This window comes from Urocampus carinirostris, chromosome 15 (assembly GCF_059441175.1).
Source record: "Urocampus carinirostris isolate Australia breed hairy pipefish chromosome 15, RoL_Ucar_1.0, whole genome shotgun sequence".
Lineage (NCBI taxonomy): Eukaryota > Metazoa > Chordata > Actinopteri > Syngnathiformes > Syngnathidae > Urocampus > Urocampus carinirostris.
This window is the reverse complement of record NC_142363.1, coordinates 30,918,575-30,935,638: the sequence shown is the minus strand read 5'-3', so window position 1 is coordinate 30,935,638 and position 17,064 is coordinate 30,918,575. Positions and strand designations below refer to the sequence as shown.

General features: G+C 44.2%; 1 protein-coding gene across 4 annotated transcripts; it reads right to left on the bottom strand.

The window, feature by feature from the left end:
• Positions 1 to 50: 50 nt before the first annotated feature.
• Positions 51 to 16,609, bottom strand: arid4a (AT-rich interaction domain 4A). Of its 4 annotated transcripts, none has more exons than XM_088353885.1 (26): positions 16,499 to 16,609; positions 15,241 to 15,290; positions 15,050 to 15,160; positions 14,858 to 14,923; positions 14,693 to 14,783; positions 14,531 to 14,610; positions 14,335 to 14,429; positions 14,122 to 14,254; positions 13,959 to 14,038; positions 13,606 to 13,682; positions 13,188 to 13,360; positions 12,040 to 12,112; positions 11,869 to 11,963; positions 11,435 to 11,532; positions 11,156 to 11,366; positions 11,051 to 11,092; positions 10,600 to 10,808; positions 10,263 to 10,436; positions 10,102 to 10,183; positions 9,816 to 10,038; positions 8,165 to 8,230; positions 5,306 to 7,024; positions 5,121 to 5,225; positions 4,865 to 5,014; positions 3,081 to 3,227; positions 51 to 1,094 (listed from the first exon to the last, which is right to left on the bottom strand). In XM_088353885.1, exons 2-26 carry the CDS (start codon positions 15,244 to 15,246, stop codon positions 991 to 993), a joined length of 4,410 nt encoding a protein of 1,469 aa, XP_088210011.1. In that variant the 5' UTR covers positions 15,247 to 15,290; positions 16,499 to 16,609; the 3' UTR covers positions 51 to 990. The 4 variants fall into 4 exon arrangements, with proteins under 4 accessions (XP_088210011.1, XP_088210013.1, XP_088210012.1 ...); XM_088353887.1 differs by having other exon boundaries at positions 10,263 to 10,433; XM_088353886.1 differs by lacking the exon at positions 16,499 to 16,609 and adding an exon at positions 15,861 to 15,948.
• Between the last annotated feature and the right edge of the window lie 455 nt (positions 16,610 to 17,064).

The window sequence follows — 17,064 nt, the reverse complement described above, 5'->3', positions numbered from 1 at the left end:
TATCGGCTCACTCGTTCTTCATCAATCTTGCAGAGAACATGCACACAGCCTATATTTTAAAAACTTTATTCATCCAGGAAACGTTTCCATGGCAGCTGACAGAAGAGTACAAAGTCTTCTCTTAAAAATATTATAAATCAATCTTTACATTTTCGCATTTCATCTTATTTACACAAAAAGTCCACGAGTGATACAGGAAATGGCAAGTGGAGCGGAAAGGAGAAGCGAGCGGGGGTCACCGAATGTCTGAAGACATCAAGTTTAAGCGAGGAACCTTTATTTTTGGTCTCCTTCGATTATAAAACTTCCGATTTTTGAACTTCAACTTCCTCTCTGAAGCACAACACAAAAACTAAACCGCGTTAAATGTTCTTTACCAAAATAGATGTAATTTCTTAGAAAAGTAAAAAAAGTGTTTTTTATTTTTTTACTTAACTTGAAAGTTTTGTCAAAAACGAATTTGCATATGCAGCTGCTTTGGCTCCTCCCCTGAACCGGCAGCCAAACTTTAACTCCTCCCTCCTGTGAGAGATGAAGAAAAGAGGTAAGGCAGGAAATATGCCCAAGGAAGGAACTGGAAAAAAATGTGTGAAAAAAACAACTGAGAGAAAATAATTGACAGTGGAAACAAACAAAGTAACAAATCCAAGAAGTGATCAAATAAAGACAGACCAGAAAATGCAAGGACAGGAAGTAAAAAAATAAAAATTGACAGGGTGTCAAAAAGTGAGGAGAAAAACAGATGTGGGAAAAAAAACAGGAAGTAGAGAGGAAGTCCACAGTCGGATGGAGGGAGTGGGTAAAGACGGGCAGGAGGTTCAGAGGGAAAACAAGACTCGGGGGTCCCATGAGTCCTCTGCGGCTGCTTAAGTGTCAAACAGGAAGTCAGTCCTTCTCTGCGGTCCGTCGTGTCCCCGCGTCGTTCGAGTCATCAGTCGGTCCCGCAGCCGATTGGCCGGGATTCAGTCCGTCCCCGGGGTGGGCGTGTCATCACCTGCACTCCACGGCCAAGGTGCTCTGAGTGGGCGAGGCGGAGGACGGACTCATCGCCGTGTCCGAGGACCCCGAGGATGTGGACGCCGTCGTGTTGGATACTGAAGGTGAAGGAGATAGAGGTTTGCACTTGGACAAAATTTGAAGGATTTCAAAAGATTTACCCCCAAGAAACGGAGGATTGACGCATTGCAGTGTTCGACATTGAATATGAACGATAGGAATGGGACGATATGCTTGCATAACTATACGAAGGCGCCGATAGTATCAAGTATTGCACCACGATATAATTGATGATTGCGATTGAATTTTCTTTCCTGAAAAACAAGCAATCTAAAGCGTACACTTTTAAAATCTAGGCTTAAAAAACACTTACACTCTATAGGACAACCTATGTTGATAATTTTTGTGTGTTATTTGTTATTGCGACATCTGGTCATCCTGGAAGGAGGATGACCTCATGTGTGGCCCTTTCAAAAGGTTTCTTCATTTACCTCATGAGGTTTTTGAGTTTTTCCTTGCCCTCATGTCAGTTTTAGATCAGGGGATGGTGTCAGAATAGACTGTAGTTTGCAATTATCTGTGGTCTGTGAAGCCCTTTGAGACTCCTTGTGATTAAGGGCGTCGCAAATAAACATGACGTGACTTGAATCATGTGCGGTCCCTTCTCATGGTTTCTTCATTTTCCTCATGCTGAGGTTTTTTTAGTTTGTCCTTGCCGTCATGTAGATTTTAGATCAGGGGATGGTGTCTTAAAAGTCTGTGGTCTGCAATAGTCTGTGCAGCCCTTTGAGACATCTTTTGATTAAGGTCGTCACAAATAAACATAACTTTACTTCTGGGACAATAAACCATGAATGATGTTCAAAAATACCACTGCGGTGATATGGGAATGATTTTTATGTACCGGATATTTCGTCATAAGCAACGATTCCATTGAGAAACGTTGCCCAAAAAATTATCACAATATATACATGAATCGATTTTTTTTGTTCCACCCCTAATGAACAAGATAAAGTTTTGCACGCAGACAAAATGTAAACAATTTTACTCAAAAAAAAAGAGAAAATGTTCTCTCATCTAGCATGGGGCTGATCATTTTGCTTATTTTCATTACTTTGGTTCTAACGTAAGTAAAGAATATTTGTTAAATAAAAATGATGTCCAATCTTGAAGAGAATGAAGCTTATTTTTCCTATTTCATTAATTACGATACAATATCTTCAAACAAAAATAAACCTAAAAATTAGCAAAACAATCTAGCTAAATATAACACGTTTGCTTCTATCAAGTACAAACATTTTTACTTTAATTGTCCTTGGGCAAGACTCTGAATCCCTAATGCCCCCAATAAGCAAGCCAAGCCTTGCATGGGTGACTCCCTATTGGTGTGTGAGTGTGTGTGAATGGGTAAGTGTGAAGCACACCGTTAAGCGCTTAGGGGAGTCTTCATTGACTTGAAAATTGCTATATAAATGCAAACCATTTACCATTTGAAATACCGCATTTATTCGTTTACAACGTGCACCCCTAATTTTGGATTAAAAATCAGTATAGAATTAGATTTCATTTTTTCTCAGCTTAATCTTTGCGGTTGCATGCAATGGGAATCGAACACAGGTCGTGGCAGTGAGCGTACCAAATCCCAATTACTGGAACAACCACCAGTACAATAAACGACAAATGAATAGACAATAGATTTGATCTCATCATGACATTATTTTTTTTTAGGTACTAGAGATGAATGTTAACTTCACATGTTACAAAAACAATAAACTATACTATTTCTATTGTAAGCAATGCAAAATTCTCTGGTACCGTGATTAAAAATAGGGTACGTGCGCATGCTATGTATACATCAGGTACTTTCCAGTGGTCAGGATTCAGCGATCTCAACCCCGCGACCCAGGTTCGATTCCCGTCACACACGGTATAACCTCATGTATACCGTACATCCAACCTATTCTTTTTAGATAATGCGAATAAATGAGGGAATAAAAAAATAGACCCTAAATTTTCTGTAAATGGTGAAAGAATACATTTTTCAGGGTTCTTGTTTGTTTTTGTTGTTCTTCGCGGTTCCTTACCTTCCCGCTCCTTCTTCTTTAAGCGCTTCCTGCGTCGGTCGATGGACGCCACCTCAGATTTGAGGCTCATGTAGTATTTCCTGATCTCTTGCAGCTTGTCCTGCAGGAAGGAGATTCTCTCGCTGCTCGACATGGCTTCCAGCGAGTCTGACGGGGACAAAGAATATGAAACGCTGATACCAAGTTTGGGCCAAAAATGACATTAAGATCAGGGCTGGACGCATCAAACCAAATATCAATATTATCGATACTCATCAAGTACTTGGATCGGATTGATACCATTGTCCTGGGATCCATAATTTGCTGTTGCAATGAGCCGCTTCTCTGTTTAGGTGAGGCAAGTCTATGCCCGGGTGTGTGACTAACAGGCACACTTTTATGAATACTCGACTAGCCCCTCTCCGTACCTAGCCACCGGGTACATCCAGCCTACAAGGCAGCAGTAAGGGTGACGGAGTGTTTAAACACCCAGATCATTCTCCCCTAAAACCAGAAGTTAAAAATGACAGGCAAACAGGAAGCGCAACACCGCGTGGACTTTCAACAACAGAAAAGGAAAACGTCAGGTTTAATTTGTGTGGTAAAGTGGTCTGCTACAGTGGCAACACCAAATATTTACATAAACAAGTTGAAATAGCCCACCCTGCAGAGAACAACGAGCTAAAACCGAAATTGTGAACATGTTACGGTTCCTGAACAAAAACCTGAAAAATTGTTGTCACTATGGCAACAGAACCAAAAGGGCTTCTAACAAACTTAATTTTCATACTGCCAAATGGAAGATGTTTTAGTTGCCTTATTGACATTGTAAGTTACATTGCTGCTTTTTGGGGTTTGACTGTTGGCTTTTGCTCTTAAACAGGTGTAATAAAAACATTTATAAAAATTGTTTTTTATACTAATTATTTAATCAAAACAATAATTACAGTACCCCAACTGCTAGCCTCTGGGAAGAGGTACTGCAGTGTGCGGTGCAGGACCACCAGGTTCTGCAACAGCTTTGTCCCCCTGGCCATTAGACCGTTAAATGGTCAATCACACACATTGTAAGCCTACACAGCTGCTAATTTGTACATCTGTTTTTTGTTTTTTTTGCACTACTGGCAGTTCTCTTATACCTAGCCACTCCTTGTACATCTGTTCTCTGCACTATCGTACGCCAGTGTTATTGTTATTGTATAGTGACTTGTTTACCCGACTGCCCATTTTGCACATCTGGTTAGCTGCTCCTCTTGCACTCTTTGCACTACTGTATAATACTATACATAGCTATAATTATTTCGTATATTATTAGTACTTCAATACTCCAACTCAATACAACATTTTATTTATATCTGTACATTCAAGGAAACTGTGCGGGTCAGATGTATCGACATTTCATTCTGTATACACGTGTACAAGAATGACAATAAAGTATATCTGAATCTGAATGTTATGCTGTGTTTATTGTAATTATAAACTAAGTCAGGGGGGGGGGGGTTCTATTATTGAATCATGAATTTCCCAAGCAAAAAGTATTGGATCAGTATTGATCAATAGAGCACTACTTGGCATTTACCTTCGTCGGATTGCTAAGAAAATTCCCAGTATCGCCTAACATTAGGACCCCACCTGACAATATCTCGTAATTACAAAGCTTTAAAATGAAAGAATCTCTGAGCTATTGATGTTTGTACTAAATAGTACTCAATGGCACCAGTTTAAGACAATAAAAAAGAAAGACATTCCTTGACTTATTAAACGGACATTGAACTTAATCTACGTGTTTAAGTGTACAGTATTACCAAGCTGGAAGGTCCACTTGTGAGCCCGTTGTGGGGACGTGGCGCTATGTTTCTCTTTGGTGTGCGGCGATGCAGCACCGGGACAACGAGACTTGCTGGACTTGGACAAAGACGAAAGACGTGACTGGTCCTCACTGTCACTGCTGTGACCTGATTAAAAGTCAAAGAGGAGGCGTTATTACGAACTTATCAAATGAATGAAAACAGGCTAATTTTAGCCCTGAACTTCTCCTCCTAACATTCTTAGGACTATCACCTGTGCCATTTTTGTCAGTCTTGCAGATCCCACTGGTGCGCTTGTGGTTTCGTTTGTGTTTCTTGGATGTGGGGCTTGCCTGACATTCGGACAGGCGCTTTTGACCTGAGGGTGCAGTTACATCAACAAGGTTAAAGGACAATAATGTGAAGCCAGAATAGGCCGGGCCGGCGCAGGATATCTACCTCGAGCTTCCTGTGATGCGTCAACATCCGGACTGGACTGCGCCTCAGCCTCCTTCTCTCTGCCTCCCAGCACCACTTTACCCTCAGACTCAGGATTGGCACTGGCCGGGTGGAGCGCGTCCAAAGAAGGGGCACAGCTGGTGACGGTATCGGGGATGAAGGGGCGGTGGGGCGACCGTGCCTGGGGTGGGTGCTCCCTGGCAATGAGGAGGATAGGCTCTGGTGGAGGGTTCGGTTTTTCCTTGTCGTCCGGGTCATCCAGGTCTACTTCATGGCAAAGTAGGGCCTCTGCACCCATTTGTGGCTCCTCGCTTGGTATGGGGCCAAGGGCCTCCTGGGGCTGAGGCAGTGTCCCCGGCTCCTCTTCAGGATGTTTCTTTGAATCCTCGTCAATTTGCATTTTCGTGTCATCGGCCCTCGCTATTCTTTGGCTCTTCCTTTCCGCCTCTGCGCCGCGTAACGGCGACGGGAATGACTTTGGTGAGACGCCGGCGCAAACCTTGGTAGGGCTCGCAGAGGACTTAGGGGAAGCAGGTATTCTCTCTTCTTGCTTCCTTTCAGGTTGAAGCTTCAGCTCAGTTTTGTTGTTTTCTTCCTCTTCCTCACTCGCGGAATCTGTGTCCGAGGCCGTGGTGGCCAGGGTGGGAGTCGGGGATTCTGGGTGGAGTTGTGGTGTGGGGAGGCAGTGGAGTACCACCATTGGTTCATCCGGTCTCCTCAAGACACTTCGAGCTGGATGCGGTGAATGCAAGGGAGGTTCCAGACTTGTGGCGGTGTGCAGACGGGAGATTTTAGTCGGGGTTTCACAGTTCGGAACTTTTGGTGTGGGCGGTGATGAATGCGACGCTTTGAGTTTAGCCGGCGACGATTCCGGCGTTTTGAGTGTTGCCGGCGACGATTGTGGCGTCTTAAGGGGGGGCGGCGACGAGTGCCGCGTCTTGGGGTTCTCCGGCGACGAATGCGGCGTCTTGGGGTTCGCCGGAGACGAATGCGGCGTCTTGGGGTTCGCCGGAGACGAATGCGGCGTCTTGGGGTTCGCCGGAGACGAATGCGGCGTCTTGGGGTTCGCCGGAGACGAATGCGGCGTCTTGGGGTTCGCCGGAGACGAATGCGGCGTCTTGGGGTTCGCCGGAGACGAATGCGGCGTCTTGGGGTTCGCCGGAGACGAATGCGGCGTCTTGGGGTTCGCCGGAGACGAATGCGACGTCTTGGAGTTCGCCGGAGACGAATGCGACGTCTTGGAGTTCGCCGGAGACGAATGCGGCGTCTTGGAGTTCGCCGGCGACGAATGTGGCGTCTTGGAGTTCGCCGGCGACGAATGTGGCGTCTTGGAGTTCGCCGGCGACGAATGCGGCGGTGAAGGGGGGCATTCCTGCTTGACAGGCTGAGGCGAGGACCTTCCTGGGGAAGAGGTGGGCTGCACTTTCTCGATATCATCCAGCTCATTGGTGAGCTCCACCTTCACTTTGAGAGTTTCCTCTGCCAGGTTCTCCTTGTTTTCGGAGGGACTCTTGACCTTTAGAGTGCCTTCCTGGGGAGTGCCGGGGTGCAGAGGTGTGCTAGGAGTCTTAACAGGATCAGCAGTATCACTGGCCTCCTCCTTGGTAACTTTAATGTTGTCTTGTCGCTGCTCTTTCTCAGGCCTCCCGCGAAAAGGTGACACCTTCTTGTCTGGTGGCTCTTCGGATTCGCTGTCAACAATCGAGTTCTCGGAATCCTCTGCGGAGACAGACCGAGCAAAATGGTACTGTCAAGATGATATTTTGTGGTGGGGACCATTAACTTTGGATACATGTGATGTGAATAAAATGCCATTTTTGGTTTTAAACAAGATATCAAGCAGTTAAATTCGATTGAGGAGCCAGAAATAATAAAATCAAATGTACCGTGAATTCCGGACTACAAGCCGCTACTTCTTGTGCATCATTTTAAACACTTGACTTTAAATACGGTGCAGCTTACTCTTTTTTATTTGTGGCGCCATCGAGGAAAACAACAAGCTGCTCTTTTCCACAACGCAGGGGCTCTAAATAAAAAACACTGCGGTGACATCTGGAAACATTTAAGAAACCCTCCGAGAAAGATCTGTCCATACTTTTATCAGCATTATTTATTTAATACATAACAGGAGCAAAACAGGAGGCTTGAAAGTTCTTTAATGTACATTTACATCATACTCGCGATATTTCAATCGTTTCCCCCACATATCTACTCCTTAATTTACACATCTGAATTAAACTGCAGTGGAAGATTACTTTTAAAAACGCTACATGTCTTTTTCTGTATTATAGGTGTCAATATCAGGTCGCTGCAGTTTCCTATATTCCTCAAGGAACGATAACAAGCAAATGCAGGCAACACAACACAAAAAGACTACTTCCATATATGTGTTGCAATTTATCACTATTCTCCAACTCGGAGGAGAACTGAAAAATGACGGAGCCTAAAACGGCGTCAGGTGTGTGGGGGCACGGCGCCATTGCCGTCCTGCAGCAAAGACAGTTGGCACCATGTGTGTGGTTTTAAAATGGGTTAACTCATACAAAAGACAAAGTTCAGCTTCGTTCTTGACTTTGAGCGGGCGACTTATAATTAAGTGCGCTTTGTAGTCCAGAATTCACAGTGGATTCACTAGTAGTATCTTTTTTTAAAGCGATATACATATGTAGCTGAATTAAAGTTAAATTTTCTCACTGTGAATATTTTAGCCATAATTTGAGTGTTCTTTTTTGTTTACTATGTAATCGAATGAATGCAGACATGTTTATTTATGCACGTTTAGTTTTATTCCCCCCTCTATAAGTGATGACTCAGAACGTTTCACAGCTCTGCAGGTATAATTCATGTCATATCACTCACCATTTGAGGCGTGGTCTGAGTCATACATCCCAGAAGTCCTCCTGGTCCTCCTAATGCGTGACGCATCTACAGAAACAATGGACCAAGAAAATTGAGGATATGTGATTTAAGGATCGACCGATATAGGTTTTTCGGGAAAAATATAGATTATTAGTATCAGGAAGAGGCCGATAACTGATATTTGGAGCTGCTATTCATTTGCTGTAAAAGCTTAAAAAGTGGCGCAAGAAACATTTAATACTGCAAAAAGAAACAAAGAATATTTGTTATGAATAGAAATAAAAAATCAATAGCACCCTGAAAACCTTTACAGTAGATACATTCAAATTTCAACACAACTAACATGACTCATTTCTCACTTTCACATGACCAATAAGTGTGGTATTCTGTAGTCTCCTTAAGCTACACAACACAATAGGTTTAAAGTGTGTCTTAGATTGAAAGCAGTAGATAGGGGGGTGAGATTTTAAATTTAACTCAAACATTTGTTTACATAGGGAAATCCGATAAAACAGGGTCTCATTCATAATGGTACTCTGGTTACAGCAATCAGTGAACAACTGCGTACAAGAAACATACATTACAATATGGCTACTATAGTGTGCTATATAAAGCGTTCTTGTGCACAACTAGTCGTGGTCCTAAATATCATAGCGTTTAGCTACATTGGGTCGCCTTGAGTGTTGGTAAGGTTCACACTATTATGTCTTAATGAACTTATTATATAGACAACACTTATATTTTTTTACTCACGCCAATCAAAAACACATTATACGGACTACGATTGCAGCACCCGTTCTATAGCATAGGACAGTGATTTTCAAACACTGTGCCGCGGCACACAAGTGTGCCGTGACAGATGGTCAGGTGTGCCGTGAGAAATGACCCAATGTCACTTTTTAAAATTCGAAATTTTATAAAACATTTATGAATCCTTTTCCTGCAAACATTTTGTCATTGTCAAGTGTCTGTGCTGTAAAAACAGGGGGTATTATAAAATATATTGTAATTAAACATACTGTTCAGTGACATTTAACAACATTTTTGGTTAGTGGTGCGCTGCGAAATTTTTCCAATGTAAAAAAACATGCCCAGGCTCAAAAAAGGTTGAAAAACACTGGCATAAGATAAACCGAGTGCGTGTTCAAGTGGAGGGGAGCCAGATTCTGCAGGGGAGTCGAATTAGGCACAACACCTGTGTTGGCTGGTTCCGTGAGTGCGTTGCTGCATGCTGACGACATTTAAGTCAAGGGTGGTTACAAAAGGGGGCGGAGAGAAAAAATACAGAAATTGCGAATATGAAAACTAACTCTAGCTCCAGTCTGCAACTGCGGACAGTGCAACATCGGGACAGCTCCCTGCTACATGGCTTCGCCACCGGTCGCTTATCCCATCAGAAGGAGCGAGGTGGGTAGAGTCAGAGACAGAATGCAGGAGAGGAAGAGAAAGGCTCGGCTGTTGCTCGGTGTTTAGCGCAATAATCGGCTTATCCAATATATAAATATGCCGAAACCGATGACAGTCAAATTCCCAAATGTCGCTTCCAATAATCGTTTGACATCTAGTGTGATTTGCAGTGTTTGGAATCATTATGCGACAACAACTAAAGAGAATAGCAGATCTGGAAAAGATTGTGAACAGGGTTGCTTACTGTCTCCATTGGCCATGTTGGGAGGCGTCTCCATGCGGATGCTTTTGCCGTTGGACCGCCCGTCGCTGCTTGGCGTCTTGCGTCCGGGCGGTGCGTTGTTAGGCGTGGTCCGAATCTGGGGTCGCCCTCGCTTAGCTGGCGTGGGTTTTTGTGGTAGCGGCGGCGTGGCCATCAGCGGCGCCATTGGGACATTACCTTCCTCTTTGTCTGTTTCCTCTTTGTTCTACAACCAAAGTTGAGAGGTCTCAAAAAGTCTGGATTGTACGGACAAAAAGTGATTGCTTACCTTCACCTTCTTTCTAGTTCTCTTACGGGTTCCTTTTTCAGCCGGCCATATGATGCGGTCACCTTTTACCCATTCGTCGTACCTAAGAAAAAAACAGGCATTTTAATGTCAGGTGTGTTACATTTTCTTCATAAAACTGCAAAACCTTCGGGCGAACCCACCTGACATTCCAGCCATAGTAGTGCACCAGATAGAAGGGCTCGCCATTGTCTGTGTCCCTCTTCTTGATGTGAGCTTCGTAGATCTTTTGAGTCTTTCCTCTGCCGTATTTCACTCTCACCTTTGTACCCATCACAGCATCGCATTCTCCATCATCATCATCATCATCATCGCTTCTAAGCACAAAGTTAGTGCCGTTTTAGGTTCAAGTAGCCATGTGAACCACACTCTGCATTTTGAAAGACTAACATTGCCTCTACAATACCACTAGCTTTGTTCTATATTAAAATAAAATGACAATAACAGTCAAGTATCAAAACAAAGTCAAAGAATCGCCACCTGGCTCCCAGTCGCCGCACTCGCTCAGCATCCTCATCATCTTCATCCTCTTCTTCATCCATATCTTCTTCCTCTTCATCTTCCCCGGAGCCCCTGTCGGAACCATCCAGACGCCGACTGCTTCGCCTGCGTATGTCCCTCGGCTCGTCACTGTTGTCGTCTACTCCCTTATTGGGCGGCTCCACCTTGTTGCTGCATCTTCTTTTCCCCTGCGCAGAAAGATGGAGAACATTAGCACAAATATCAAAACTACTGTATACATTGTACATGAATAGACAAAATGTTATTAAAAGCAAATAATGTGGAAACTGGGTACTAAACTCATATCTAGCTTAATTTAGTGCTTTTCTTTTTTGTGTGGGTTTACGATGGAAAAGTAAAGTTTGTGTGAAAGCCACAAGTTTAAACCATAAAACATAAAGGGACTTTTTTCCAAGAGCTTTTTCCCTACCAATCTATCATGCAATGTCCAATGTCCGGCCCGAACCAAGATCTGTACAGATCACAAATCAAACATCAGTCGGCCGGGCTATACTGACTGTTCATGGCAGCTTACCTTGGGGAACATTTGTTTATCTTTCAGCTCTTCCTTGTCACTTTCACTCTCGGACTTGACCCCTTTGTCTTCTTTTTGTTTGGCCTCATGGAGCTCAGCTTTATTGGTCCTGGGAATGGTGGTGGGTTTGGGGCAGCGCGGGTTGTTGTGGTGGATGGTCCTGAAGGTGATGCAGGCGGAGCGGCAGTACTCTTCAAAGCCAAAAAGGTACCTGAGGCAGGGATGGGGTGATTGAAGACCAACTTTGCAGGGATTCGGATCAGTTAAAATAGTTCTTACTTTTTATAAGCTGTCTTCACGTTATACGACGCAGCAGAGTTCAGGATGGGGATGCCCAGATCCATGTAGATTTGCTTCCACTCTGTGCCGCTCTCGATCTGATGTTTACGAATACAAATAATTTTATATGAGATAAATGTATATGACTTAAGTTCCTCATAAGGGAAACAACAAAACTAAAATACTTGTAACAGCATTTAGGTCTATTGAGCTTCGATCCTTGGGCAATGCATTAAAACCCAACATCTAAGTGTATAAAGTATAACCACGTACACAAATACTAAAGCTGTAAAGAATGGGAAGGAATTCCATTTTCACTGCACAAAAATAAATGACATCCTCTCATCTCCCCCCAGGAAGGCAAAGAAAACTGAAACAACACCAAAGGGCAAAGTCTGCTCGAATGTGAAATTATAAAGTTGGATCAAGCTTACCTTGCGACAGCCTCCATGTTGGAATACCAGACGAAAGAGCTTGAACAAGTTCAAGTCCTTGTAGCCCAGCACAGGAGGCTTGTTTATGGGCGTCCCTGGACACAAACACATGCACACGAGTGTAAATTTGCAAACAAATCAGATAGCCATTCAATACCTGTGCTTACTCACCTCGGTCCTCCATGAACTTGTAAAGCTGCTGCAGAAAGTGATCCCGCTCTTCTGGGTCCAGCTCCTCCTCGGGCTGCACACATGTGTGCAAGAAATATAACCAGGCATGACTAAATTCGAGAGTGCATTTAAAGTGCATCGCCCCTAATCAAAGACTGAAAAAAGACAAGCTGTTGTCGCCTGTAACAGTTGATTATCCTAAAAATGAACGTTTGCATATTGGCCCGGTAAACAGGGGGAAATCAGACTTAATAGTCACCTGGGGATAATGAATTGTGGCCAAACAGTGAATCTTATTTTAGGCTTACCACATTGACACGCTTCAGCGGCCCAGACATAAAAAAAAAAAAAACAACTGCTGGCCGATATTCTCAGCAATAGTCGATCACGGTAAATGTAGGTAGAAACAAAGAAAAAATGCTCAGCCCCCACTCTCAGCAACAGTCACTGGGGATAATGGATCACAGTGAAAACAGTGCAGTTCATTTTAGGGGGATCCCAATGGCTTTAGCGGCCCGAATCTATTGCATAAGAAGGCACTCTGCCAGCCCCTACCCGCAGCAATAATTGACCAGTGATAATGGATTGTGGCCACAACGTGCATTTTCTTTTGGGCGTGTCAGAATGGTACACCGACCAGAGTTCCTTCTGCCAGTCCCTGCTTGGAGCAATACGAGATTGAGGAAATTGGATCGCGCCAGAACAGGTGCAGTTCACTTTTTGGTGAACAAAACAGCAAAAAGAGCCAACAGGCCCGACAATAATGCGCTCTGCCGGCCTCTGCTCACAAACATATGGGATCTGTGATAATGGATCGAGGAATATTTCTTGACCCGCGATGCACTTAGGCCGTAAAGTATGATTACAGTAATGGACATTTTGTTGTGATTGATTCAAAATTGAGATTGGATTTTCCCCCCAGCTACGCGAGATTGATCGACAATTTGTCTTTTTTGTGTCTTGCCGCCGCACTTGAAAGACGCCCGCTCAAAGTGCAGTCTTCTATCCGAAGAAAAACATGAGCGCAAAGAAATGGGCAAAAGTTGGGCTGTCGTTTTTTCCATTTTATTACATTTCCAGGTGTTTAGATGGAAGCCAGGTTCAGAAAACATTACCGGAACTCTAAAAAACAAAATCAAGATACTGACCTCTTTTATGAGCTTCTTCTCCTCCTCGCCCAGGTCATCGTCCTCACTTTGTTTCTCCCTTGCGTCGTCAGCGTCATCGTCACTGGTGGATGAATCCAAAATCTGACTCAAATCCATCTTCCACACCTCAGGGACCTCCCTGCGCCTTGCAAATACCTGAGCTGCTTCAAAGCCTGCGGTTGAGCAAAAAGCGCAGGGATATGTCATGTGGTGAACAAAAGGGAGGGGGTATAAGCATGTAGAAGGAATAAAAACAGAAATATGAAGACGAGAAGGAGTGAAAAGCAGATGAAAAAGGACAGAGGACAAAGAAAAAACAAAAGATAGAAAGTAGAGAAGAAAAAGATTTGAAGATGAAAGGTTTCCAGATAAATAGAAAGGATAAGGAAAAGCAGATATTGTGCAAACAGAGGCTGACCGCGTGTAAGGGAGAGCTCAGACTTGTTAATGCTGATGGAGTTGAGAGGATACACATTCCTCCTGGAAACGATGCAGCTGTGGAAAACAATTCACAGATCAATGAGATGCGTCACAATTTAAAGGCGGTTGTACTCAGCTACATATAAATATTAAATATTATACAACCTGGAAAGAACTTGTACTAGTAGGTAATTAAATGGTTATTATTCATAAAAAGTACATAAGGATGGAAAAAAGTTACCAATCAATTTGTGCTTTTGCAGACATAATCAAAGAACAAATTAAACTCTAGTTTTGAGGGACTGATTTGTTGTGATAAGATACCGATTTACAAGGTGGACTAAAACTCACAACTTTGAGTCGCTGAAGGACCTGACAAGACATTGATCCTTCTTCACCACCATATCCTCGTTGCAGCTGGGGGACACGATCTAAAATATACACGCACACCAAGAGGCATCAACACAGAAGGCATGCAACCACAGGGGGTTGTTCCCAGGAAGATATTAGTTACCAGTGCAAGGAAACATGAACCAGACTGGTCCTCCTTCTTGATGCTGCAGACTTTCCCCAGCAAATCATCATTCAGCCTCCTATTGTCGTCCTCATCATCGTCGGTGGATGAAGACTCGTTTTCTTCATCAGCCCTGAAGGACGCCTGGCAGTTAGTGCCTCCACATGTCTCCTTCTCCACCACAAAAACAAATAAAACAGCCTCAATGCTCACACAGCGTGCGAAGAACGACTTCTGCGATTTGACTTTTTGCCGATAACCGGTGTGCCAAAATGTTCCGGATTGGTCAGAGGAAGCTGATCTAGCGTCTGAGGAAAAAGACACAAAAACATCACGAGGCAGAAGATAAGGGAAGAGAGAACAATGAAACTTTTAGAAATGTGAATTGATCAAACCAGAATCAACTCACTTCGCTCTCCGCAAAGTGCCTTTCGCCTTTGAGACACAAAGATGACCGCCGCAGTGTCTTCTCATCCCCGTCGTCAAAAACTGCAATGGAGAGTGACACTTGCGTCATTGCACAGTAACCCTCACACATCCTCGAGGTAAGTTCGCTTCCATGAGCACGCACCGACAGTGTACAGGCTGGCGTCCGTTAGCTTGCTGATGATGGCCTCGCTACAGACGCCCTCATTGGTTTTCACCTCCACCTTGGAGCCGACCTAGCAGAAAACAAAGTTACTGTATAATCTTCAAGGCCTTTATTTCATTCCTCAATGTTACTGATGATCTTTACCCTCAGGGGGCCTTTGACTTGATCATCGTGGACCACTTGGCCAATACTTTCGCCTTTCAGCGTCACCTGCGGGGAACAAAAGAGGGAATGGAATTCTAAGGAATATATAAACTTTCTAACTCCAAGAAGGCTTTTTTCCCCATTACTCTTCCAAGCATGTGTGAAGGTGTGCCTTACACATTGCCACCTCACCTTGACCTTCACCAGCCTCTTCACAATCTTGATCTTGGCCTCGCAAAAAGCTCCTCTGTACTTGGCACTTACATCGGTGCCCACGGTCAGGTAGGCAGGCTCATCAGCTGCCTGAAAAACACAAAAATCGCACACATTCAATACTCAAGATGATTCGGACGACATTGTGGTCAAGAGGAAAACACACACACCTTCATGTTTTGGGCTTATCTGAAGTCCAGCTCCGATACTTTGGAGATTGCTGCGGCACAAAAACGTGTTAGCTAAGTAGACAAACACAAGTAAGCGCAAAAAATCCCCAAGCTCTATCATTCTTCTTCTTGACAGCTGCTAGGTCTCTCTTTCATCTTGGGCTTACTGGTAAACTGGACTCTTATTTGATTCAGTTTTGGAAGAATTGAGAACGGACCCCCTTCTAAATGAAGATTACAGAATCTACGATTAACAATCGGGTCAAAGACGATTTTCGGAAGTTTTAAATCGTGTTGATTTTAGTTAGAATACACGAGAAAATTGCCATTGAGTCCTGATGATTATTTGGAGACGAAAGACACATAATTCTTCTCCTTTGATGGATAAGTCTACCTATTAATTTTAGTAACTAAATGATAATCCTTTCATCTTAAATAATATTAATCTGATAACTTTAAATCTCCAAACATAACAAGAAAGTCTGTGTCAAGACCCCCTCCTTGGAACAGAACAAATGTCAGATCTCTTCTTGACCCACACAACCAGTCTCCGTAGGAAACCATCAACCAGCCAAGGATAACCAGTACACGGACTTTCAATCCGACCGGGCAATCCTTACCGATCTCCTTTTCTCAGTTCGACCCAAGCTTCCACTGTGAGTCACGTCGCCATGTCAGCTCAGCTAGCGCGGCTAACTTTAGCTCGCTTGTGCCCTCCCCCCCACACCCCTCCCTTGCGACTCGGCAACGACGGTGGAACCGAAGGGAGCGAATGGAAGCGGGTAGGCCGGGATGTGCCCGGTAAACGTACACATAACGAGCGAGCATGAGATGGTCGCTGGCGGTTAGTGGCTGCGTCCGCTCTCCGGCTAGCTGCGGCTAACACGCTAAAGCTAGCTGTTTTTTTCCCTTTCCCGGTGGGTTAAAGCGCCTTGCTTACGTTTACCAACTCGAGAGCTTAAGAAAAACTAACTTTACGGATAATAACGTAGTTAAAGATGTCATTATCTCTTAATTCGTCGATATGGTTTTGTTAATTCCATCTTAGTGTGTTTGACAAAAGACACACACGGGCTTTCACATTTCTTCAGTGCGATAACAAGCCGCGGCTGCCATTCAATTCGCGGTGAGCGCGACGAAAGCGGACATCTTCCGTCACCCCGCGCGAAGCCCGCAACGCGCCGGAGTGACGAGTCCTCGCCCGCCGCGACTGCCGAGACTTTTCTCGGTGGTAAAAGAAAACATTTTTAACACTCACGTTCGACGAAGCGTCTCGCTTCCCTCTCGCCCGGGCTTGCGACGCGATACACGAACAACAAGCTGTTGAGTACCGAGCTGTGTTTCCCGAAAGCTGATTGGCGCAGATCGCTGAGATGCACGCCTTCGACTTCGGGGATTGGTTGTTGAAATTGAGGTTTGTCATTGGTTGTAAGTGTTACGCTGTCGCTATTGGTGGCTACGAACCCGCCGCCACGAGGGAAATGACGACTTGAGCTGGGTAAACACCCAATGAAATGAAGAGTGGGACGGGAAGTGCGGAACAGGGGTTTGTTATTGGTTTTCTTGGTTCATGCTAAGCGTAGGGTGCGATGCTTATTGGTTAGTGGGCTTCCTTGTCTGGGTAAGGCCGCGCCCCCCGATACGTGCTGCTTGGCTTACGGGGTGACAATACAGTGCACTTGGAAGAATTCAACGCTAGTTTATCGTCGACAAAAGCATACAAATGCAATGCAATAATGAAAATATATTCCACTCCCCACTAGTTGCACAAGCATATAAATCAATAAAACCCAATCTAACGTTTAGCGCCGTTTACAGTGCGTT